This window comes from Chiloscyllium plagiosum, chromosome 1 (genome assembly GCF_004010195.1).
Source record: "Chiloscyllium plagiosum isolate BGI_BamShark_2017 chromosome 1, ASM401019v2, whole genome shotgun sequence".
NCBI classification, from domain to species: domain Eukaryota; kingdom Metazoa; phylum Chordata; class Chondrichthyes; order Orectolobiformes; family Hemiscylliidae; genus Chiloscyllium; species Chiloscyllium plagiosum.
Window position 1 is genome coordinate 134,462,630 of NC_057710.1, and position 21,297 is coordinate 134,483,926.

Here is a 21,297-nt window from a genome sequence, read left to right on the forward strand (position 1 = left end):
ATCACTTGGACGAATACATGATAAGGAAGAGAATAGAGGGATACAGAACGTGTAAGAGAAGACAGTTTTACTATGGAAGGGCAAAATGAGTTGCTGCAGGCTTGGAGGATCGAAGGGCCTGATCCTATACTGTATTTTCTTTTCCTAATGGGTAGCTTGATAATGACAGTCTTCTGCTGGTACCGTAGAACTCCAGAGACATCTGTTCGAAATATTTTGACATGAATGTTATTTCAGCTCAATTGCTCATGTTTGTGTGTCCAAGCTGTTGGACTGTTCGTTTCTACACGACTCCAGGAATTGCACTGTTCCAAGGGAGTGCTGTATTGCATAAGATGGCACTTTTTACAGATAGGAAACCAGGGACAATAACGTCAGTCCAAACCACTGGGAAATAACTCCTCATATAACTCAAAAGACAAGGGCCTTTCTTCCAACAGACACTGCTGCCAAAATCAAATTAATTGTAAACAGAAAATCGGAAGAACTGCAGACGCTGGAAACCAGAAGCAAAAACAGAAATTGTTGCAAAAACTCTGGATCTGGCAGCATCTGTGCAGAGAAATCAGAGTTAATGTTTCAGGTCCAGTGATCCTTTCTTCAGAAATTAATTGTGCTGTCTGTGGGACCATTTGTGACAAACTGGCCAGCAAACTTTTCTCACATTACAATAACAGAATCAGAGTTTGACATTTGCAAAATGCTCTGAGACATTTGAGATGTGATAAGATGCTACAAACTCATTTAATGCCTTTATTTTAATATCATTTCAAGAATGAAGAAAATGCAGAAGATCTGCTCCAATGTCTGCCATTACTAGACTGATGACATAATGATTCTGTGTTTCTTAAGGTGCAGGAGGAGGCCATTTGGCCCACTCTCTCTGCACTGGCTCTGAGCATTTTAACCTTGTGCCAATCTCCTGTTTTTCGCCCCTATAATCCCACACTTTATTTAAACAGAAACAATCGTCTGATGCCCTCTTGAATGCCTCAATTGAACCTGAGCTTTTGCCTGAAATGTTGATTTTCCTGCTCCTCAGATGCTGCTGGACTTGCTGTGCTTTTCCAGCACCATACTCTTGACTCTAATCTCCAGCATCTGCAGTACTCTTTCGCCCTGCTCAACAGAACTTGCCTCCCACATTTCCAGCAAGTGCATTCCAACTCCCCACTGAACGATTTTTCTCACTTTGTTTCTTTTGCAAAACACTGTAAAACTGTGCCCTATTGTTCTTGATCTGTTTATGAGTGGGAACAACTTTTTCAATTATTACTCCATCCAGACATCTCATGATCTTGACAACATCGATCAAATCTCCTCTTGGCCTTCTCTGGGCCAAGGAGAACAGTCCCAACTTCCCCAACCTTTCATTGTAACCAAAAAAAGTGTCTTGTTTCTGTAAAACTCTTCATGAACAGCTCACTCTACCTGCCCTGCCACCTTTAATGATCTGCAAACTTACACACTCCGATCCCTCAGTTCCTGCACTTACTTTAGAAAAGCACCCTTTATTTTGTACTCTCTCCAAATCCTTTCTATCAGTGTACCACCTCTCAAGTCCCCATATTGAATGTCCACTGTCACCTACCTGACCACTCCACCAACTTGTCAATGCCCTTTTGCAGATGTCAATCATCCTCCTTACAGTTTACAATTCTCCCAAATTTTGAGTTACTTGCAAACTTTGAAAATATCCCCCACAAAGCAACTGTAGGTTATGAGTACATATCAGGAAAAACTCAGGCCCTAATACTGGCCACTGGGGAACTCCACTACAAACCTTCCTCCAGCCTGGAAAATTACCGTTAATCATTACTCTCCAGTTTTTGGTCCCTCAGACAATTTTGTAGACATGTTAGTACTGTTCCTTTTATCCCATTACCTACAAATTTCCTCAAGTCTGTTGTGGCATTGTATAGAATGCCTTTTGGAAGTTCATATCAGGCAAATCAATAGCCTTGCCTTAATTGAGCCTATTACCTCTTCAAACAAACTCTAGCAGGTTTGTTCAACACGATTTTTATGTTGACTCTTTTGAATTAATTCACACTTTATCATGTGACTATCCATTTTATCCTGAATAGCTGTTTCTAGAAGCTTCTCTAATCCCTGTTAAACTGCAGCAACCTCGAGAAACTGACTGGCTTGTAATTGGTGGACTAATCTTTACAAACATTTTTGAAAATAAGGGTAATGTTTACAATTCCTCAGTTCTCCAGCACCATCCCCGAATCCAGGGAAGAGTGAAAGATTGTTACTAGCGCCTCTGCAGTTCCGCTCTCTCTTCCTTCAATATCCTTGGATGTATCACATCTGATTCTGGTGCCTTGGCAACTTTAAGGACATCAGCTTATTCAATTCCTCCTCATCAACTTTCTTGTCTCTAAGGGTACGCGTCAGTCACTATGGACACCATCTGCTTCACAGGTGAAGACAAACATTCAAAACTTTAGACATGCCTCTTGCCTCTATGTATAAATACTCTTTATGGGACCTGATCAACGCTACCCAACCTTTTACCACCAGCTGACCACTGATAATCTTCGAATATAGAACAGTACAACTCAGTACAGGCCCTTCGGTCCTCGATGTTGTGCCAACCTTTGATCCAACTCTAAGATCAAACGAACCTTGATACCCTTCAATTTAATAAAAGAGAACCTTAGGATTTCCTTTACGTTAGTGGTCGAGGTTTCTCTCATAATACTGGTTTGCACCAGCTTTTTCAGCTTCCCTCTCAACCTTCTATATTCAACTTCATTGTTAAAAGATATTGTTTACCTGCCACTTATTGTGACTTTTTCTGATTTAACTTGTTCTCTCTCTTTTGTCATCCGGGGGGTCTGGATTTGTAAAGCCGACCTTTCCTTTTTGTGGAAGGATGCTTTTACTGTGCCCAAACCAACTGCCCACTGAAGGTAGCTTGTTTTGACCATCAAACATTGGTTCCAGTCTATCCGCCCCAGTTTTGTTCTAGTCCTATTGAAGTCTGCCCTCCCTCAGTTGATTGTTCTTACTTTGGATTAGCCAATGTCATTTTTAACTACCATTTTCATAATACAATGATCAATATCCCCTTAATTTGCTCCCCCTGACACTTTATCTACTTGGCAAACCTCATTCCCACCCTTGCAATATTTTTCTGCAACCTGTACCATTGGGGAGAAGATACAGAAGCCTGAAAAAAAAAAGCCACACACACACACACACACAAAAAAGCTGGTTTCGAAACAGTTTCTACCCTACTGTTAGAATACTGAATGGACTCTCAAACTCTTAACATTCGCCTGCACCTATGTTTTTGTTTTTGCCACTGCTTGCCTAATTATTTACTTATCTCTGTTACTTAATTATGTGATCTGCTTGCATTACTTGCAAGACAAAGCTTTTCACTGTGCCTCGGTACAGGTGACAATAAATTCAATTCAATTCCCAAGAACCAGGTCTAGCAGTGTGTCCTTTCTTGTTGGACTGGACACATTCTGCTGCAAGTGACCTTCCTGAACACAATCTAGGAATGCTCATGCCTTGCTGCCCCTTACGCTACATCAATACCAGATGATAGGGAACAGTTTAAGTTTCACATTAGAACTGCTTTATGATCTTTACAAGTGCCTGTAATTTATTTGCAGATTTGTTCCTCTATACCCTTCCCACTAGTTGGAGGTCTGTATATTATACTGAGCAATGTAACTGAGTCCTTTGTATTCCTTAGCTCTAGTCAAATCAATTCTGTCAATAAACCTCAGAAACATTCTCTTTTTTCAGTACTGCAGTGCACTCCTTAGCCAAAAACACTTCCCAATCTCCTCTCTTTTTCTCCTTTCTGATTTTTCTCAACATCTTATAACCAGGAATATTTAACACCCAGAAAGGCCATTCCTCTGGCAAGATTTCAATTATTGTCACATCATAATCTCATAATAATCTATGCTTATAACACTCCAATCTTACTAACTCTGAATTCACATATGTACAGTGCAGCTCCAATTTAGAACTGACTACTTACTTGCTCACTTACCTTCATAATTGTTAATCTTTCCTTCATAATTGTTTATCTTATTGCAATCTGCTCTTCAAGCATTTCATGCACCCTGGTAATATTCTCTTCTGGTTCCCACATCCCTGTGTAGTTTAAACTCTCTCCAATAGCACGAGCAAAATGTCTTGCATGGAACTCAGTCCAGACTCTCAGATGTAAGCTATCTGGATTATCGAAGTTGCAGCATGCCCAGAGCCAGTCCCAGTGTTCCAGGAATCTTATGCCTTCTTTCCTGCACTATCTTTCCAGCCATGCATCAATCTGTTTTACCTCTTAGATCTGGACTCACTTCTTTGAGGTTCACTGTTAATTTTCTACTTAGCTCCCTAAATTCCAACTGCAGGACCATATCCCCCAACCTACCTATATTATTAGTACCAACTTGCACCATAACCTCTGGCTGTTTGTCCTTCACACCAGAAGGACTTGTAGTTGTTCTGCCACCTCCATGACTAAAGCAGCAGGGAGGCAATGTCCCATCCTAATGTAACAGCTCCACACTCAGAACTGCCTTTGGTGATATTGCAGGTACTTTCAAAGTCAAAGTCATTGCGTTACTGTTTTCTCATTCTTGGGACGCTGTCATTGGGACACTAGGTCTAGGGGGGAAGAAATAGCAAATATTTCTTCTTTTCCTAAGTTTTGATTAGTGTTTTAAGTATGAAAGCTTTGATCATGTACTATTCATGGTTCGCCATACAAGTTTGCTTCATTGTTTTAACCACACATCATCTTAGCTGTCAAGCTGCTGAAGGAAAGCATTCTAAATAAGATATTTTATTTATTGCGTGAATTGAGTGTTCAAGACTTGTTTTATGTCTATGAATTTGGCAATAAATCTGACTCCATATCAAGATATAGCAGAGGAGGATTCAGAAATAGATCAAATCAACTATGATCGAATGGTGGATCAATAGACCAACTTCATCTCCTATATCATATGGTCTTACAGAGTAACCCTGACAGCCAGAGAAATGCTTTGTCTATTCCCCAAATGAAAGACTACCCCAAATAGTATTGCTCGTCCACACCTCTTTCCATACATACATCTAGTCCACCCATGTTGTCGAAGGCTTGACTACTGCTGCACTTCTCCAAGGAATCAATGCCCTGACCAAGATCCAGAACTTAAAAACTAGTTAGTGAGCAGGACATTTGGGACTTGACTGTTACCTCCATATTTCTTTAGGACTGCTTAGCAATACCTATTCCCCATTTGTCTGCATGTCCTTAATTTGTTGTGTAACCACCTGAAGTGTTAACCAATTTGTTCTCTGCCTCAGAAACATACTATAGTCCAGCTGTCATCCTGTTTCCCTATCCCTATATCAGTTGAAGCAAAACACTCAAGAGACACAGTATGGCTTTACATCCTTCATCTTTGTTCCGGTCCCTGGAGGGAGAGAGAAGGATCGCTCATGTGCACAGAGACACGAGTTCTCGGTCTTTTCTTGAACAGCAGTTTCTTAATGAATTATAGTCATTTTACAGGGAGGGGCATCCAGATAAAGCAACATACATATTGTAATGGTCACCCAATCAATCAATCAGCAAGTGTCAATAGTAAAGATTAAGCCATCTGCTGTTGCACAATGATTGTTCTTAACCTTAACTGACTTTACATACTGAATGCTTCTTCATCTTGATAAATGGCTCTATATAATGAATGCTTTTCCACCTTGTTAACCAACTACCCTTGCCTCTAGTACCTCTTTGCTTACTGCACGTTCTTATCTGATCTGAGACATGCTAGCTGAACATTTTGTTTCACAAAACTCAAAACGTAACTCTTTCCCTACCTGCTCATACCAGATATACATTCTCACAGCCACTGTTGAAACCCAGAGTTCAAACTTGCGCAGTGACACTTCCTGCACGAGTTCACATGAATCATGAGAAATATCCACCAGTGCCCATATGCCACAGAATGAGCATTCCACTTAGCCATCTTCTCCTGCCATACCTTACTGTAACATTATTTTGAATTATTAACTATAAACTAGAGGGATTAGTTAAAGTTTTATGCCTTATCTATAAATCAGTGCCCTCTGCTTTATTACTTTAGAAATGTGTATTTTTCAAAATTATTGGAGTAGAAACAGTCCCAACATGAACTGGTTGACAACAAATCAACTCATTACGTTCTTGTTGTCACTGAACTTTCCTTGAAACTCAACTGGGCTTTAGGAAAGGAGATCTTTCACGCATCTAAATCTTCCTATCCATCCCAGAGAATGGACAGACTACCTGACTTACCAGGAACAGTTTTATTATTGTATTAACCTTAAGCTAACAAAATAACTTCATTTAAACCCTATAATTCCATTTTCTTCCTATTTTTACTTCCTTAAGTTTTACTATTTTCTAATCAAACTTATTCTCTCCTCCTTCTTCTCCTTAATGACTGTATAATTCATTAAGAGGAACCTTGATTATCCGAACGAGGTGGGCGGGCACTATTTCATTCAGATAATTGATTATTTGGCTAATTGATTCAATGCCTTTCCTCTGGAGCTCTGAGTTTTCTGTTCAGGCCGCTACCCGTTCAGGAGACTAGGCAGCAGCACATCGCACGCAAGCCCCCCCCCCACCCTGCTCCTGCTTCCACCTTTAACTGGGGGGGGAGGAAGGAAAATGAGTCTCCAAATAGCGCACACGCAGACACACGTTTTACTGCAACTTTATGACAGGTTCCACCTTTGCCTTGCATAGGACAATGTCAGAGAGATTATTTGGGGAAGGGGGATTTAGGATACACACCCGTGTAAAACTCCAGGGAAAGTGTGTGGGGAGAGAGAGCGCGAGAGAGAGAGCGAGAGAGAGAGAGAGATCAGTCATTTGGAGACGGTGCCTGAGCTCCCAACAGTCCAGGACTTTTCTCAGCAGCATTTAGTAAGCCGAGTTCACTTCTAATCACTGTAAACAAAAGATGTGACCAGTACTGCCAACACATCTTTGATGTAATGTTTTTAATCGGGACCTCAAGATCTCCTCCGGATAATCTGACATTTGGATAATTGATATTCGAATAATCTAGGTTCCTCTGTATAGACTTCCCCTGTTTTGTCTGATGTCTGAACGCCCATCATGGAGTGGAGTTTGCCAGGAATTTAAGGTGAAAAAAACTCCATGGCAGATAACCAATGTTCAGGACTGCCTTAAAATAAAATCCAAAAGAACAGTGTATGCTGGAAATCAGAAACAAAAACAGAAGTTGCTGTAAAAGTTCAGCAGGTCTGACAGCATCAGGAGGTGGAGAAGTCAACATTTTGGGTATTAGCTCTTCTTTAGGACCAGTGTAGGGGTTGGGGTAGCTACAGATAAGGTGGGGTGGGAAGAGTAGCAGCATGATGACGTAGTGATAAACGGCGGACACAGACTTAACATTTCAGGTCCAGTGAGAACCGGGAAAGTTTTCTCTCCACAGATGCTGCCAGACCTGTTAAGCTTTTCCAGCAATTTCTGTTTTTGTTCAAGATTGTCCTCCTTGCTGGATTAAAGCTTTAATCAGAAAATACAACCTTTAACATTTTCAAATATGCCACAGGATAAATTTTAGATGATATCCTGTTGAAAGATGCATAATTTGTGAAAAAAACTTTTAAAATCTCAATGCATAATTAGTTTTATTGCATGCAATTATGAAACATTTCTTTGGTTCTTCTGTCACAACTTGTGGAATGCTTAAAGTTCCAGGATTATTTAGTTTGTTGCTTTGAAATGTTGTAATTACACATTCACCTTTCAACTTGCTAGAATGGGGCGGCACGGTGGCTCAGTGGTTAGCACTGCTGCCTCACAGCACCCAGGTTCAATTCCTGCCTCGGGAAACTGTGTGTGGAGTTTGCACATTCTCCCTGTGTCTGCGTGGGTTTCCTCCGGTTTTCTCCCACAGTCCAAAGCTGTGCAGGTTAGGTGAATTGGCCATGCTAAATTGCCTATAGTGTTCGGTGTATTAGTCAGGGGTAAGTGTACGGGAATGGGTATGGGTGGGTTGCTCTTCGGAGGGTCGGTGTGGACTTGTTGGGCCGAAGGGCCCGTTTCCACACTGTAGGTAATCTAATCTAATCTAACAGCATGAATATATTTACCAAATGTATCACACCTTTATGCCTGCCAGAAGACTATTGATTGTTCGATATTGAATTTCAAATCAAACGCAAAGGTGTGCTTTCCTACTGTACAAAAGATCATCTTTGTTTTTGGAAACAAAGGAGTTTTGATTATCAAATATGATCTGTGTTATAAAAACATGCTTGGAAAAACAAATATTGAAACTGAACCCTTTCCATATTCTTGAGTAATTTACAGTGAAGAAATATTCCAGTATGTCAAAACAACTACTGTTTTATATGGCTCATTTAACATAAGCATCAAGAAATTTCACAAGAGCATCATAACACAAAGTTATGACACTGAATTGCGGAAGGAAATGTTATATTAGATGACCAATATGCAGCTCTGACTAAGTTTAAGTACTAGCTTCCTTTCCTTTTGCTAAGGCAGAGATATGGAGAGTTGCTGGGAGGGAATGCCAGACCTTGGGCCGTTGACAGTTGAAGGCATCAGCACTAACAATAAAGCAATTATGGCTTAAATCAGCCCAGAAAAGTTGCAAGATTATGGGATTGGAAGATTATGAGATTGGAATTTAGGGAGAAATATGGTATTGGATGGATTTAAGAACAAGGATGAGGATTTTAAAACCAAGATTTGCTTAACAGGGAACCAAAGAAGATTAGAGTCAAGTGTGTTGCTGGAAAAGCACAGGTCAGGCAGCATCTGAGGAGCAGGAGAATCGACATTTCGGGCATAAGCCCTTCACCAGGAATGAAGATTTGCAAGTACAGAGATGATAGTGGGAACTGGAATGGTGAGTTTCAATGTGGTTTAACACTGACATTCAATAAAGAATTTGACTAACTTTAATTCACTTCAAAGTTACTTATATAGCATGTGTGTCCTGTTCTTAGACGGGGGATGTGAAATTTAGAGTATTTATATTTCAGATGAAACAACGAGGCAGGAAGTAGTAACATTGCTTAGAGTTTAACTGCGGCTTCATGAAGGGCAAAAATCCTTGGTTTCATCTGATAATTAAAGTCAAGATGGGATGAATTTTCTTGATCAAGTTTCTGGGCATTAGGAACAGGAAATGAAAACAGATTTTTGTAACTGCCGATTTCCTGATGTGCAAATGCAAAAGGCCAGTTGAAGGAAGCTTACTGTTGAAACTAAAAGAGTGTATTAATCATTTAAGGTAGCAGGACAGATTGAGAAAGTAGTTATAAGCGCAGGGGCTTTACAAAAAGGAGCACAAAGCACAAATGTAAGGAAAGAATGCTAGCAATGTGTTCATCGGAAAAGTTCTTTTATGCAACAAATGGTTAGGATCTGGAACGCACTGTTTGAGACAGATTCATTTATGGGTTTCAAAAGAATTGGATAGCTATCAGAGGAGAAAGATTGTAAAGCTGTGGGGATAGGAGGACAGAGTAAGACCATCAGAGCAACTCCTGCAAAAAGCTGGAACATACAATGGGATGAATGGTCTCCAGTGTTGCAACCAGTCCATGATTCTATGAGAGCAGACCTTCTTACATTTGCTTCCATCCTTTCTATGAACCAAAAAGCAAACAAACTTAGCAAACAATAACTGGGTTCGGAGTAGATTGGGTAATAAGGAGTAGAATCTTGCAGCGATTTTGAACTTATTGCTGGCCAGCATTTATATTTATTTTTATTCTCTTTCATCCCTTGTGCCAATTATATTGATTTGCAGTTGGGTGTATGGACACAACTGAAGGAGCAATGTGGGGACGTATGAGAGGTATTCTGTGCCTACCTGCCACTGCTTGCACAGTCAAATGGACACACTGGTGACCTGAGCTCAAGGCAATGCAGAAACTCCAACTGTGAATGTAGGTTGTGACAATAGGCCCCATGGTACAGATGTAGAGAGTAACTGAAGATTCACGATGCCTGTTCACAGCATGTTCATGGTACTACCCAAAAGGCAATATCAGCCAGCAGAGTCTAATTGGCCATGCCATTGTACTCACAAGCAATGCTGCATTTAACTGGCAGCAGCTTGTCTCTTCACAGTCCCCACAGAGCCCACATCAGCAGTATAGAACTCTGTCACAATGCTACTTACGTGCACTGTGGGGCTGACACAGCAAGTGACAGAACTAGTTCACTGTAATTTCAAGTTGCATTTCCTGAGTTTTGGTTGCTACTTAATACCCAGCATTTTACCTACTAAACAACTGAAGGCATTTCTAAAGACTCATGTCCAACAAAGTGTTAGGCTTTCTCCAGCTTACTAGCATAAGACTGGGCTGTTTAATCCCCTACTTTCAATTAAACAAAGAAGCCATAATAGTACTGTATTATAGGTGCTCAAACAGTCAGCATGCAACGGAGTAACAGATATCTAGTCAATTCAACACGGGATGTAAAAATAATATGGCCATTATAGTAGTGTATTTCAAATACTTCAATACTAATTGAGATAATCATAGTATAAAGGGAGATTAGAAAGAACAGATTTCCTGAAATGTATTCAAGAGAGCTTTTGGCATCACCATTAAAATGATCCTACAAACAATGGTGCAGCACTGTCTTTAATTCTGGGGAAATAAGGCCAGATGTTCAAGGTGACAGTGGGGGGTGCATTTTAATAACAGCGACCACAACAACATAGGCTTTAATTTTGTTATGGAAATGGAGAAAGGTAGTCCACAAAAAAGGGTTTTTGATTAGGGAAAAACAGATTTTATTAAAATAAGGCATGTCTGGCCAAAACAGAGTGGGACAGCTATTCGAGGGTTGATCTACAGCAGAAGACTGGGAGGTTTTAAAAAGGTGCATGTGGGGAATGGAGGAAGAGTAGATGGATGTCCCGGAATTTTCAGAACTAGATAAAAAGAATAAGAGAGAAGTATATCAGGTAGAAAGGGAGCAAAAGCAATTAGGAGAGCAACGAGAGAGCACTAGCAGGCAAGATTAGGAAAACACCCAAGATATTCTACAAATATATCGAGGGCAAGAGAATTACAAGGGAAGGAGTAGGACCATGGAGGCAATTGGTTCATTAAGCTAGAGGATACTGGTAGAGTATTAAATGATTATTTCACATCAGTCTTTACTTGGGAGGAGGAGGATACAAGTACAGAATTTGAGACGATGGATCGTGAAGTTCTTGAACACATTGATAGGAGATGTCAGGAGGTATTGGAGGCTTTGCCAAATTTAAAAGTGGACAAAACCCCAGGGCTTGATGAGTTGTATCCCAGGTGACTGTAAGAGACTATGTTGGAAATTACAGGGGCTATTACCTAAATTTTTAAATTGTCTCTGGCCACAAGGAAGGTGCTCAGAGGATTGGAGTATAAGATGTGGTTCCACTTACAAGAATGTCACGGAATCTTAGAATCCCGACAGAGTGGCAGCTGGCCATTTGGCACATCAAGTTTACACTGACCCTCTGAGGAGCATCCCACCCAGACCCACCTTTTCTACTCTATCCCTCTAAAACTGCACTTCCCATGGCTAACCCACCTAGCCTGCACATCCCTGAACACCATGAGCAATCCACCTATCCTGCACACCTTTGGATACATGAACACCTGGAGGAAATCCACACAGACACAGGAAGAACATGCAGACTCCACACAGATATTCACCCAAGGCTAGAATCAAACTTGGGTCCTTGGTGCTGAGGTACCAGTGCTAGTCACTGAGCTACCATGGCGCTCTGGTCTATCCTTACCATACTGGCAGAAAAAAAACAGCAATTACAGACCGGTGAGTCCAACGTCAGTGGTAGGGAAACTATTGAAGAAAATTAATCTCCATTTAAACAGACAAGGTTTGAAATAGGCATAGTCAGCATGGGCCTGTCGGAGGGAAGTCATGCCTAACATATCTGGTAGAATACGAAGTGGTGTTTGGATGAGGGTTGGGCAGTTGATGCAAGTTATATGGATTTCGGCAAGGCCCTTGACAAGGTCCACATGGTAAACTGACAAAGGAGGTAAAAGCTTGTGAGATCCAGGGTAATTTGGCAAGATGGATCCAAGGTTGGCTTAGAGACAGGACGGTGGTAGAATATTTGTGTAACTGAAGAGCAGTGCGCAGTGGCGTGCCACAGAGATTACCGCTGTAATTTATGAATATCACAAATAAAGTACTGTTTGCAATATTCATAAATGGTTTAGAGGAGAATGTGTGGGGGGAGGATGACAAGTACGTTTGTGGATGACACAGATTGGTTAGGTGGTTGATGGTGAGCTGGAAGATGTTAGGTTACAGAACGAAATAAACAGCTTGATTAGATGGGCAGATCAGAGGCAGATGGAATTTAACCCTGACAAATGCAATGCGATGCATTTTGAAAAAAGGAGCAAGACAAGGTAGTATTCAATGTATGGGAAGATACAAGGAAACTCAGAGGAATAAAGGAATATTGAGAGTGCTGGTCCACAGATCCAAGGTAGAAGGACTGATATTACAACACAGTAAATCCCTCTGCTAATTTAAACACGACACACAGAAAAGCTCACCTCGCGCTATAATCTGTTAAATTTCGAGGGGCAAAGAACTATCCCAGATCTCACTATTTAAAGTAAAAATTAACAATTTTATTCTTTAAATCCAAAAGAGATCATTAAAACAACTACTTATAACTCCTTTCTCTTAAATCTTTTATCTCCCACTCTACAATACTGCTCTGATAAAAAACCCTAATTAAGATTTACAAAAAAAGACATGTTTTAAAACCAGCCAGCTGTCGATTCTCCTTTGTAGACTTCCCTCTGTATATTTTACTGGGTCGTGTTTTCTTTGGTCTTCTGCTGCACAACTTTTCTTATTGACAGGTACCTTAGAGTCGAAGGGCTCCTGCCCGAAATGTTGATTCTCCTGCCCTTCAGGTGCTGCCTGACCTGCTGTGCTTTTCCAGCACCACACACCCTGACAGTGGTGTCTAAAATTATGAAGAGCATGGACAAGGTAAATAGAAAACAGCTGTTCCCCTTAGTTGACGGCTCAATAACAAGGCATCGCAATTTTCAGGTGAAAAGTAGGAGGTTTAAAGGGGATTTAAGGAATGGCTTTTGAATTGAATTTAGTTTATTGTCACGTGTACTGAGGCACAGTGAAAAGCTTTGTCTTGCGAGCAATACAGGCAGAACACATAGTTAATAGCATAGATAGTAAATAATAGGTAAACAGTTGCAAAATCAAAAACACAGGTACAGGCGAACGTTAAGAGTTTGAGAGTCCATTCAGTATTCTAACAGTTGGGTGGAAACTATTATGAAACCGGCTGGTGTGTGTGTTCAGGCTTCTGTATATTCTCCGCGGTTGTAGAAAAACATTACCAGGGTGGGATGGATCTATGAGAATGCTTTCCTTGACAGTGGGCCTGGTAGATGGATTCTATAGATGGGAGGTTGGCCTTTCTGATTGTCCGGGCAGAGTTCACCAATCTCTGTGACCATCTCCGATCTTGAATGGTACAGTTGCCACACCAGATAGTGGTACATCCAGACAGAATGCTTTCCATGGTGCACCTACAAAAGTTGGCAAGGGTATTTGCTGTCATGCCAAATTCTCTCTGCTGCCTGAGGAAGAAGAGACATTGTTGGGACTTTGTAACCAGTGCGTCCACATGAAGAGTCCAAGAAAGCTTGTTGTGGATGACCACTCCCAGGAGCTTGACACTCTCCATTCGTTCCACCTCTGTGCTGTTAATGTGTAAGGGGACAGGAGTAAAATCCCACCGAAAATCAAGAACGAGTTCCTTGGTTTTGCTGGCATTGAGAGCTAGGTTGTTCTCAATGCACCATTTTTCCAGGCCTTCCACCTCCTGTCTGTAGTCTGTTTCTTCATCATCTGAGATTCGACCGACTATAGTAGTGTCATCAGTGAACTTGTAAATGGCATTAGTCTGGTATTTGGCAACGCAGTCATGGGTATACAGTGAGTACATAGGGGGCCGAGTACACATTCCTGTAGTCTCCAGTGTTGATTGTGGTCTGTGGGTCAGGAAACGGAGGCCCCAGTTGCACAGAATGGGGCTTTAACTCTAACCTAGAACTCTTTACCAAATGCTGCCCCTTCTAGCTATCATGGGAATTTACTGCTGCTACACTAACTGCTGAGTACATATCGCCACAAGCAAAGGTTGAGGAAGCTCTGGTTGTGCTGTACTCCAACACTAACACCCTGGAGACGGAACACTCAGAGGCCCTCTTTATTGTAACTGGCAACTTCAATCAAGCCAATCTAAGGAAGATGTTGCTCAAGTACCACCACGGGCCCGAACATTTTAGACCAGTACTACACCACTGTGAAGGATGCCTACCACTCCATCCCCCGCCCTCATTTCGGGATCTCCGACCACAATGCGGAGCTTCTTCTCCCGGCTTATAGGCAAAAGCTCAAGCAGGAGACCCCCTCACAGATACAGGTCCAGTGCTGGTCGGAGGAGGCACCTTGGGTGAGTACACTACCACCGTCACAGGCTTTATCAGCAAGTGTGTGAAGGACTGCATACGGAGACGGTAAATCTGGGTGTTCCCCAACAGGAAATCCTGAATGAATCAGGACACACAGAACCTGCTAAAAACCAGGTGTGAGGCCCTCAGATCAGGAGACCCACTCAAATATAAGGAATGTTTGTAATTTTTATTAATGACTTGGATGAGGGGATTGAAGCATGGGTCAGCAAGTTTGCAGACGACACAAAGATTGGAGGTGTCGTTGACAGTATTGAGGGCTGTTGTAGGCTGCAGCGGGACATTGACAAGATGCAGAGATGGGCTGAGAGGTGGCAGATGGGGTTCAACCTGGATAAATGCGAGGTGATGCATTTTGGAAGGTCGAATTTGAAAGCTGAGTGCAGGATTAAGGATAGGATTCTTGGCAGTGTGGAGGAACAGAGGGATCTTAGTGTGCAGGTACATAAATCCCTTAAAATGGCCACCCAAGTGGACAGGGTTGTTAAGAAAGCATATGGTGTTTAGGCTTTCATTAACAGGGGGATTGAGTTTAAGAGCTGTGAGGTCTTGTTGCAGCTCTATAAAACTTTGATTAGACTGCACTTGGAATGCTGTGTCCAGTTCTGGTCGCCCTATTATAGGAAAGATGTGGATGCATTGGAGAGGGTTCAGAGGAGGTTTACCAGGATGCCGTCTGGACTGGAGGGCTTATCTTATGAAGAGAGGTTGACTGAGCTCAGACTTTTTTCATTGGAGAAAAGGAGGAGGAGAGGGGACCTAATTGAGGTATACAAGATAATGAGAGGCATAGATAGAGTCGATAGCCAGAGACAATTTCCCAGGCAGAAATGGCTAACACAAGGGGTCATAGTTTTAAGCTGACTGGAGGAAAGTATAGAGGGGATGTCAGAGGCGGGTTCTTTACACAGAGAGTTAAGAGAGCATGGAATGCGTTGCCAGCAGCAGTTGTGGAAGCAAAGTCATTGGGGACATTTAAGAGACATGCATATGGTCACAGAAATTTGAAGGTGCATACATAAGGATCAATGGTTGGCACAACATCGTGGGCTGAAGGGTCTGCTCTGTGCTGTACTGTTCTATGTTCTATGAATCCAAGTATGACTTCTGCAGAGCCATTAAGACGGCCAAGGACCAATACCGATCCAAACTGGAGACCCAGACCCCGATGACTATGGCAAAGGACTGAATGACATCACAAGTTCTAAAAAGATTCAAGCAAGATAGCAGATGATGACATATCCTTCCCACATCGTCTCAACACCTTCTATGCTCGCTTTGAGCAGAATTTCGGCAGAGAGGATGGTGAGGGTCTAGAGTACACTGCCTGGGAGATTAGTCAAGGCTAGAAACCTCAATTTTTAAATAAGTATTAAGTTGATACTTGGTCATAACATCCAAGGCTGTGGCCTAGTACAAGAAAATGGGGTAGTATAAGCAGTAGTGTCTTTTTGATGGTACAGACCTGATTGGCCAAAGGGCTTCTTCTATACTTTATATTCTATGATACTAAGCTCCACCTCCACCTGAACAGTATCAATTACATTTGGTCAGCAGACAATAGCTAGGCAAAAGTGGCAGGAGACCAGAGGTGGGACCATGGCAATAGTCCCAAAAAGGATTTGGAGGAAGGGGGATGGGGGATATACGATGCATTTGGGAAGGAAGGAAACACTGGGACCCTGGTCTCTTTGTGAGAAACAGAACCACATTTGCTCCTTCCATGCAAAGGTACAAAAAAACTGATCATTTTGGATCCCTGCAAGTTGCTCCTTTGAGTCTTTTGCTCCATATGAGGTCACACTAAAAGGCAAATGCAGCTGCCAACAAATCAAAGTCTAAATCATACCACTAGATGCTGACTTGTATTTCAAAGTGCTCCTCAACCACATAATACAGAGCTGGCTGTCCAGAATGAGTATTTTCAAATGCTGCACTGTGCAACATCGGCCAAGATACTGTGAGTAGGTTGCAAAACTTTTAACATCTGGCATGCTGTTTTCATAGTGTGTATGCATACTTAATTTCAAGGGTTAAAAGGATTTCAGAATTTGTATCCCCAGATAGTTAGTGATTCATCATGCACACATGGATCAATAGTTGGACCCCAGCTATTCACTATATGTGGGGATCTGTTGAGCTCAGAGGGTTGGATGGTTGGTTTGCGAAGCAGTTTGATGCTGACAGCATGGGTTCAATTTCCATACCAGCTGAGATTACCATGAAGGACTCTCCTTTTCATCCTCTCCCCTCACCTGAAGTACGCTGGCCCTCAGATTAATTCACCACAATCCTCTCTCATGAGAGAGCAGCCTTATGATCTGGTAAGAGTATGGCAGCGTGACTTATATATGATGCAGATGATGCAAAGCTGTGTGATGGACAGTAAGCTATGAGGAGAATGCAAGGAACCTCAGTGTGGTACGGAAAAATTAAGTTAAATGGCAGATGCAGTATGAGGGTAAATGTGAGTTAATCCACTTTGACAGCAAAGTGAGGAAGGCAGATTTTCTGGATGGCGACAGATTGTGAATGGGGGAGGTGCAATGAGACCTGGGTGTCCTCATACACCAGTCATTGAAACTAAGGATGCAGGTGCAGAAGATAGAGAAGGCAATCAGCCTCCACAGCAAGAAGATTCAAGTACAGGAGCACGGTTGTCTTGCTGCAACTGTACAGATCCTTGGGAAAACCACTCGGAGTAATCTGTACAGTTTGGCCTTCTTATCTGAGGATGGATGTTCTGGCTATTGAAGGGTGCAAAGAAGATTTAGCAGATTCATTGCAGGATGGCAGGACTGACTTACAGGGAGAGTTTAAATCAGTTAGGACTATATGCATCAGAGTTTAGAATAGTGAGGGGGGAATCTCTCAGAAACCTATGATTCATTAACAGGATTAGTGAGGGTAGAAGTAGGGAGGATCTTCTCAATGACTGGTGAATCCATAACTAGGAGTCACAGTCTAAAGATAACGGCTTTTAAATCAGAGAGAAGGAGAAATTTGTTTTTTTAATTTCTTCCTCCAGATTGGTGAGCTGTGGAATTCTGTCACAGAAGATTTGAAGTCAAATACTGAAGACTTCTAAGAATTATGAATGATTCGGAGATGCCGGTGTTGGACTGGGGTGTACAAAGTTAAAAATCACACAACACCAGGTTATAGTCCAACAGGTTTAATTGGAAGCGCACTAGCTTTCGGAGCGACGTTCCTTCGTCAGGTGGTTGTGATGGGTGCCTGATGAATCAATCACCTGATGAAGGAGCGTCACTCCGAAAGCTAGTGTGCTTCCAATTAAACCTGGTGGACTATAACCTGGTGTTGTGTGATTTTTAAGAATTATGTAGATATAGTTCTTGGAACAGAGTGTTACAAACAGGGTAGTTGGAGTTGAATGATCAGCAATAATTTTCTTAAATAGCAGAGCAGGCTCAAAAGACCAAATGGCCTAGTTCTTTTCCTATATCATGTTTCCTACTTTGATACTTCTGTTTAACTGGTTCTCTTTCTTTGAATTTTAATTGCAGATATTAGGTTTAGGTTCAAATATCAAACTGTGGCACCAGATATAAAGTTTGTGTTCAAACCAGATGTATCCTGTTTTGAATGGACCTCACTTCCTGACCCTTCTCAACATCAAATTAAAAAACCCAATAAATTCTTGAAAATCATGCTAAAACTAAAGCATTTCATGTTAACTCCCTATAAAAACACTGTACTATTCACATAAGAGTAGTCCTTTAAGCTCCAAGTTGTACCTTCTCCAAAGTTTTCTATCATTGCTGAGGGTGGCCAAAAGTGAACACAATATTTCGGTGATTAAAGTATTTATAAAATTACTACACTGAAATGTTCAAATGCATGATCAAATTCCAAACATAAGCATGAAGTCAAACTTCTGTTATTGAATGAGTAATCGGTAGTGCTATCAGACAAGACTTTGAAAGTAACTGCTGAATAACTTTTTAAAAATATATAACAAGTTGTAATGACCTGGGGAGCACTGTTCACAAGGATAGTGGAAATTGAAATCAGTGGTTATTTTCCAAGGTAATAAGCTTTCTGGGATTGGAGAACCGAGAAAGGCAAGTGCGACTTACTGGATCGCTCTGCAGGGATGCTGGCCTAGAATCCATGGGTCAAATGGCCTCTTGCGGCATAAAAAGACTCCATATTAATTTTGAAAACAGTTGCCCTCTTCGTCAGTGCAGAAAGGAATCTCAAAAACTCGACGGATTTCTTCTTGTACAAAGTAAGCCATCCATCCCTAACCTTGACTGTGATCATAACAACATAACGGACAATAGTAAAATCTTTCTGGTCTGTGACCCCTCGCACCACACCCACTGCACCACCAGCACAGCACTGTTAACCGTGTTTGAACTGAACACAGTTGGTCAGGATTGCGATATTACAGCAACTTGTAGCCGAATATTTCAATTCGTCTGATATGTTATCTTATATTAAATCTGTATTATCTTTCTTGTCACAACGGATTTGAATGCAAGCAAATACAGCAGGGGGAGGAAATATTACACAACTACAACCTCGAGTAATGACCATAAAATATTCTCACACTTCAAACAGCGTAGAACGCTGACAAATTAACCACATACTATCCCACGTGCACACAGCTAAGAGGTAATTTCCAATTATCGATTTAAAACGAAGCGTTGTGATACTATAAGTCCCAGAGCGCAACGAGAGCTCTAGCTCTGATAGTTATGTACTTCCTAAATTTAAAGTAGGCATCGGGTTTCCATTTTCACATTCAGTTTGGACAACTGGCTACACTTACACACTAAACAATATTTTGCTGCTGTTGATTTATCAGCAGAAAAAAAATGTCAAACCACGTGGCAGGCAAACGGCCATAAACGAAAATCGCCTAAGACGTTCCTCCGGTTTTCCTGACGAGATCTCAAGCCGATTCAAGGCCGATTTAGTCTCTTTCTTCGCAACCTCCTCATGAAGCGAAAGCAAAAAGTTCCAGACAACCATCCTTAGTCCCCCAACAGCAATAGCAGTTAAGAGACCGGGTGTGCAGCGTGTCTGCCGGTGCTTACCTGCGGGTTCCTGCCGTTCCTCAGACTGCTGGCATGGCCATTCTCGCTGCTGGCAGTGTCCTGGCCTTGGTCCTGGTGCCAACGCCGCTCCATGGCCCCCAGGTTCGGCGCGAATCAGTGAGTCAGTCAATGTATGAATCTGTCCCGGTGTATCCGTTTTGTGTCACTGTATCAATCTCGCTCAATGTATCCGATTGTGTGACAGTAGCAATCTCTCTGACCCCGCTCCACCTTCGAACACAAGCGTGTAGCCTCAGTGACGTCGACTCGAGACACGGGGCCGTTCCTCCGCAACCGTAATGATTGACAGCCACGGGCTCCCCTCCGGGTAGGCGGGCACTGACTGCAGGCGGGGCCAAGACTCCGCTCGTGCCTCCCTTAGAGCGCCTCATCTTCCACCTAGGAACCCTCCAACCACAAGGGATGAACTCAGATTTCTCCAGTTTCCTCATCTCCCCTCCAGTCAAATCCCTCGAACTCAGCACCACCTTCCTAACCTGATATCTTCTTCCTGACCTCTCCGCCCCCACCCCCAGCTTTTCCAGCAACACATTTTCAGCACATATTAAAGGTGCCCGGTCATCTAACACAGTCAGAAACTCACCATATAAACTGAATGATATGGACAGACTGGCAGATGTGCTGAACCATGCAAATAGGATTTAATCCTGAAAAGTATGATGATTTTTTTTGGGAGGACAGACAAGACGAGAGATTATTGAATGAGAGGATCAGAGGATCAGCAGGACCTTGGTGTGCATGTCCATAAAAGCTTCTACGCAGCAGGATAGGTAGATAAGTTGGCTAAGAAAACATTTGGGATACTTGAATTTATTAGTCAAGAGAGTTATGGTGGAGCTCTCTATGTTTGCTATGTTTATGTTTGCTAGACTACATTTGGAGTACTGTATACAGTTCTGGTTGCTGCACTATAGGAATGATATGTTTGTACTAAAGAGGGTGCAGAAGATATTCTGGATCAATTCTATTGTGAAGAGAGACTAGATAGTTGGAGTTGTTTTCCTTAGAGCAGAAAAAAACTGAGGGTGGATCAATTAGCAGTTAGGCAAATGCAAAGTTTGCACTCATTTTGAGAGGATGAGAATATTAGATCAGCAGTGGACTACTGAGACAGTATAGGACTCTGGTCAGACTGCATTTGGAATATTGAGAGTAATTTTGGACACCATATCTAAGGAGAAGTGTACTGGCTTTGGAGGGTTCCAGAGGAGGTTTACAAGAAAGATCGCAGGATGAAAGGCTTGTTATATGAGGAGCAGTTGAAGACTCTGGGTCTGTACTCAGTGGAGTTTAGAAGGATGAGGAGAGATCTCAATAAAACTTACAAAATACTGAGAGGCCTGGATAAAATGGATGCAGAGAAGATGTTTCCATTAGTCAGAGAGACTAGGAGCTGAAAGCACAGCCTCAGAGTGAAAGGATGACCCTTTAGAACTGAGATAAGGAGGAATTTATTCAACCAGACGTTGGTGAACCTGTGGAATTCATTGCCGCAGAAGGCTGTGGAGGCAAGTTATTGAGTGTATTTAAGATAGAGATAGATAGGTTCTTGATTAGTAAGGGGATCAAAGATTATGGGGAGAAGGCAGGAGATTAGGGTTGAGAAACATATTAACCATGATTAAATGGCAAAGCATAT

At 41.9% G+C, this 21,297-nt stretch overlaps 1 protein-coding gene across 2 annotated transcripts in view; it reads right to left on the reverse strand.

The window, feature by feature from the left end:
* The window catches only part of fam241a (family with sequence similarity 241 member A), a 38,506-nt gene extending 18,445 nt beyond the window's left edge, over positions 1-20,061 (reverse strand). The window contains exon 1 of one of the 2 annotated variants that reach the window (XM_043697650.1): positions 19,638-20,061. In XM_043697650.1, the coding sequence (XP_043553585.1) occupies positions 19,638-19,730 (93 nt within the window). In that variant the 5' untranslated portion in view covers positions 19,731-20,061. The remainder of the gene's footprint in view (positions 1-19,637) is intronic. The other variant, XM_043697659.1, reaches the window with a different exon arrangement.
* Between the last annotated feature and the right edge of the window lie 1,236 nt (positions 20,062-21,297).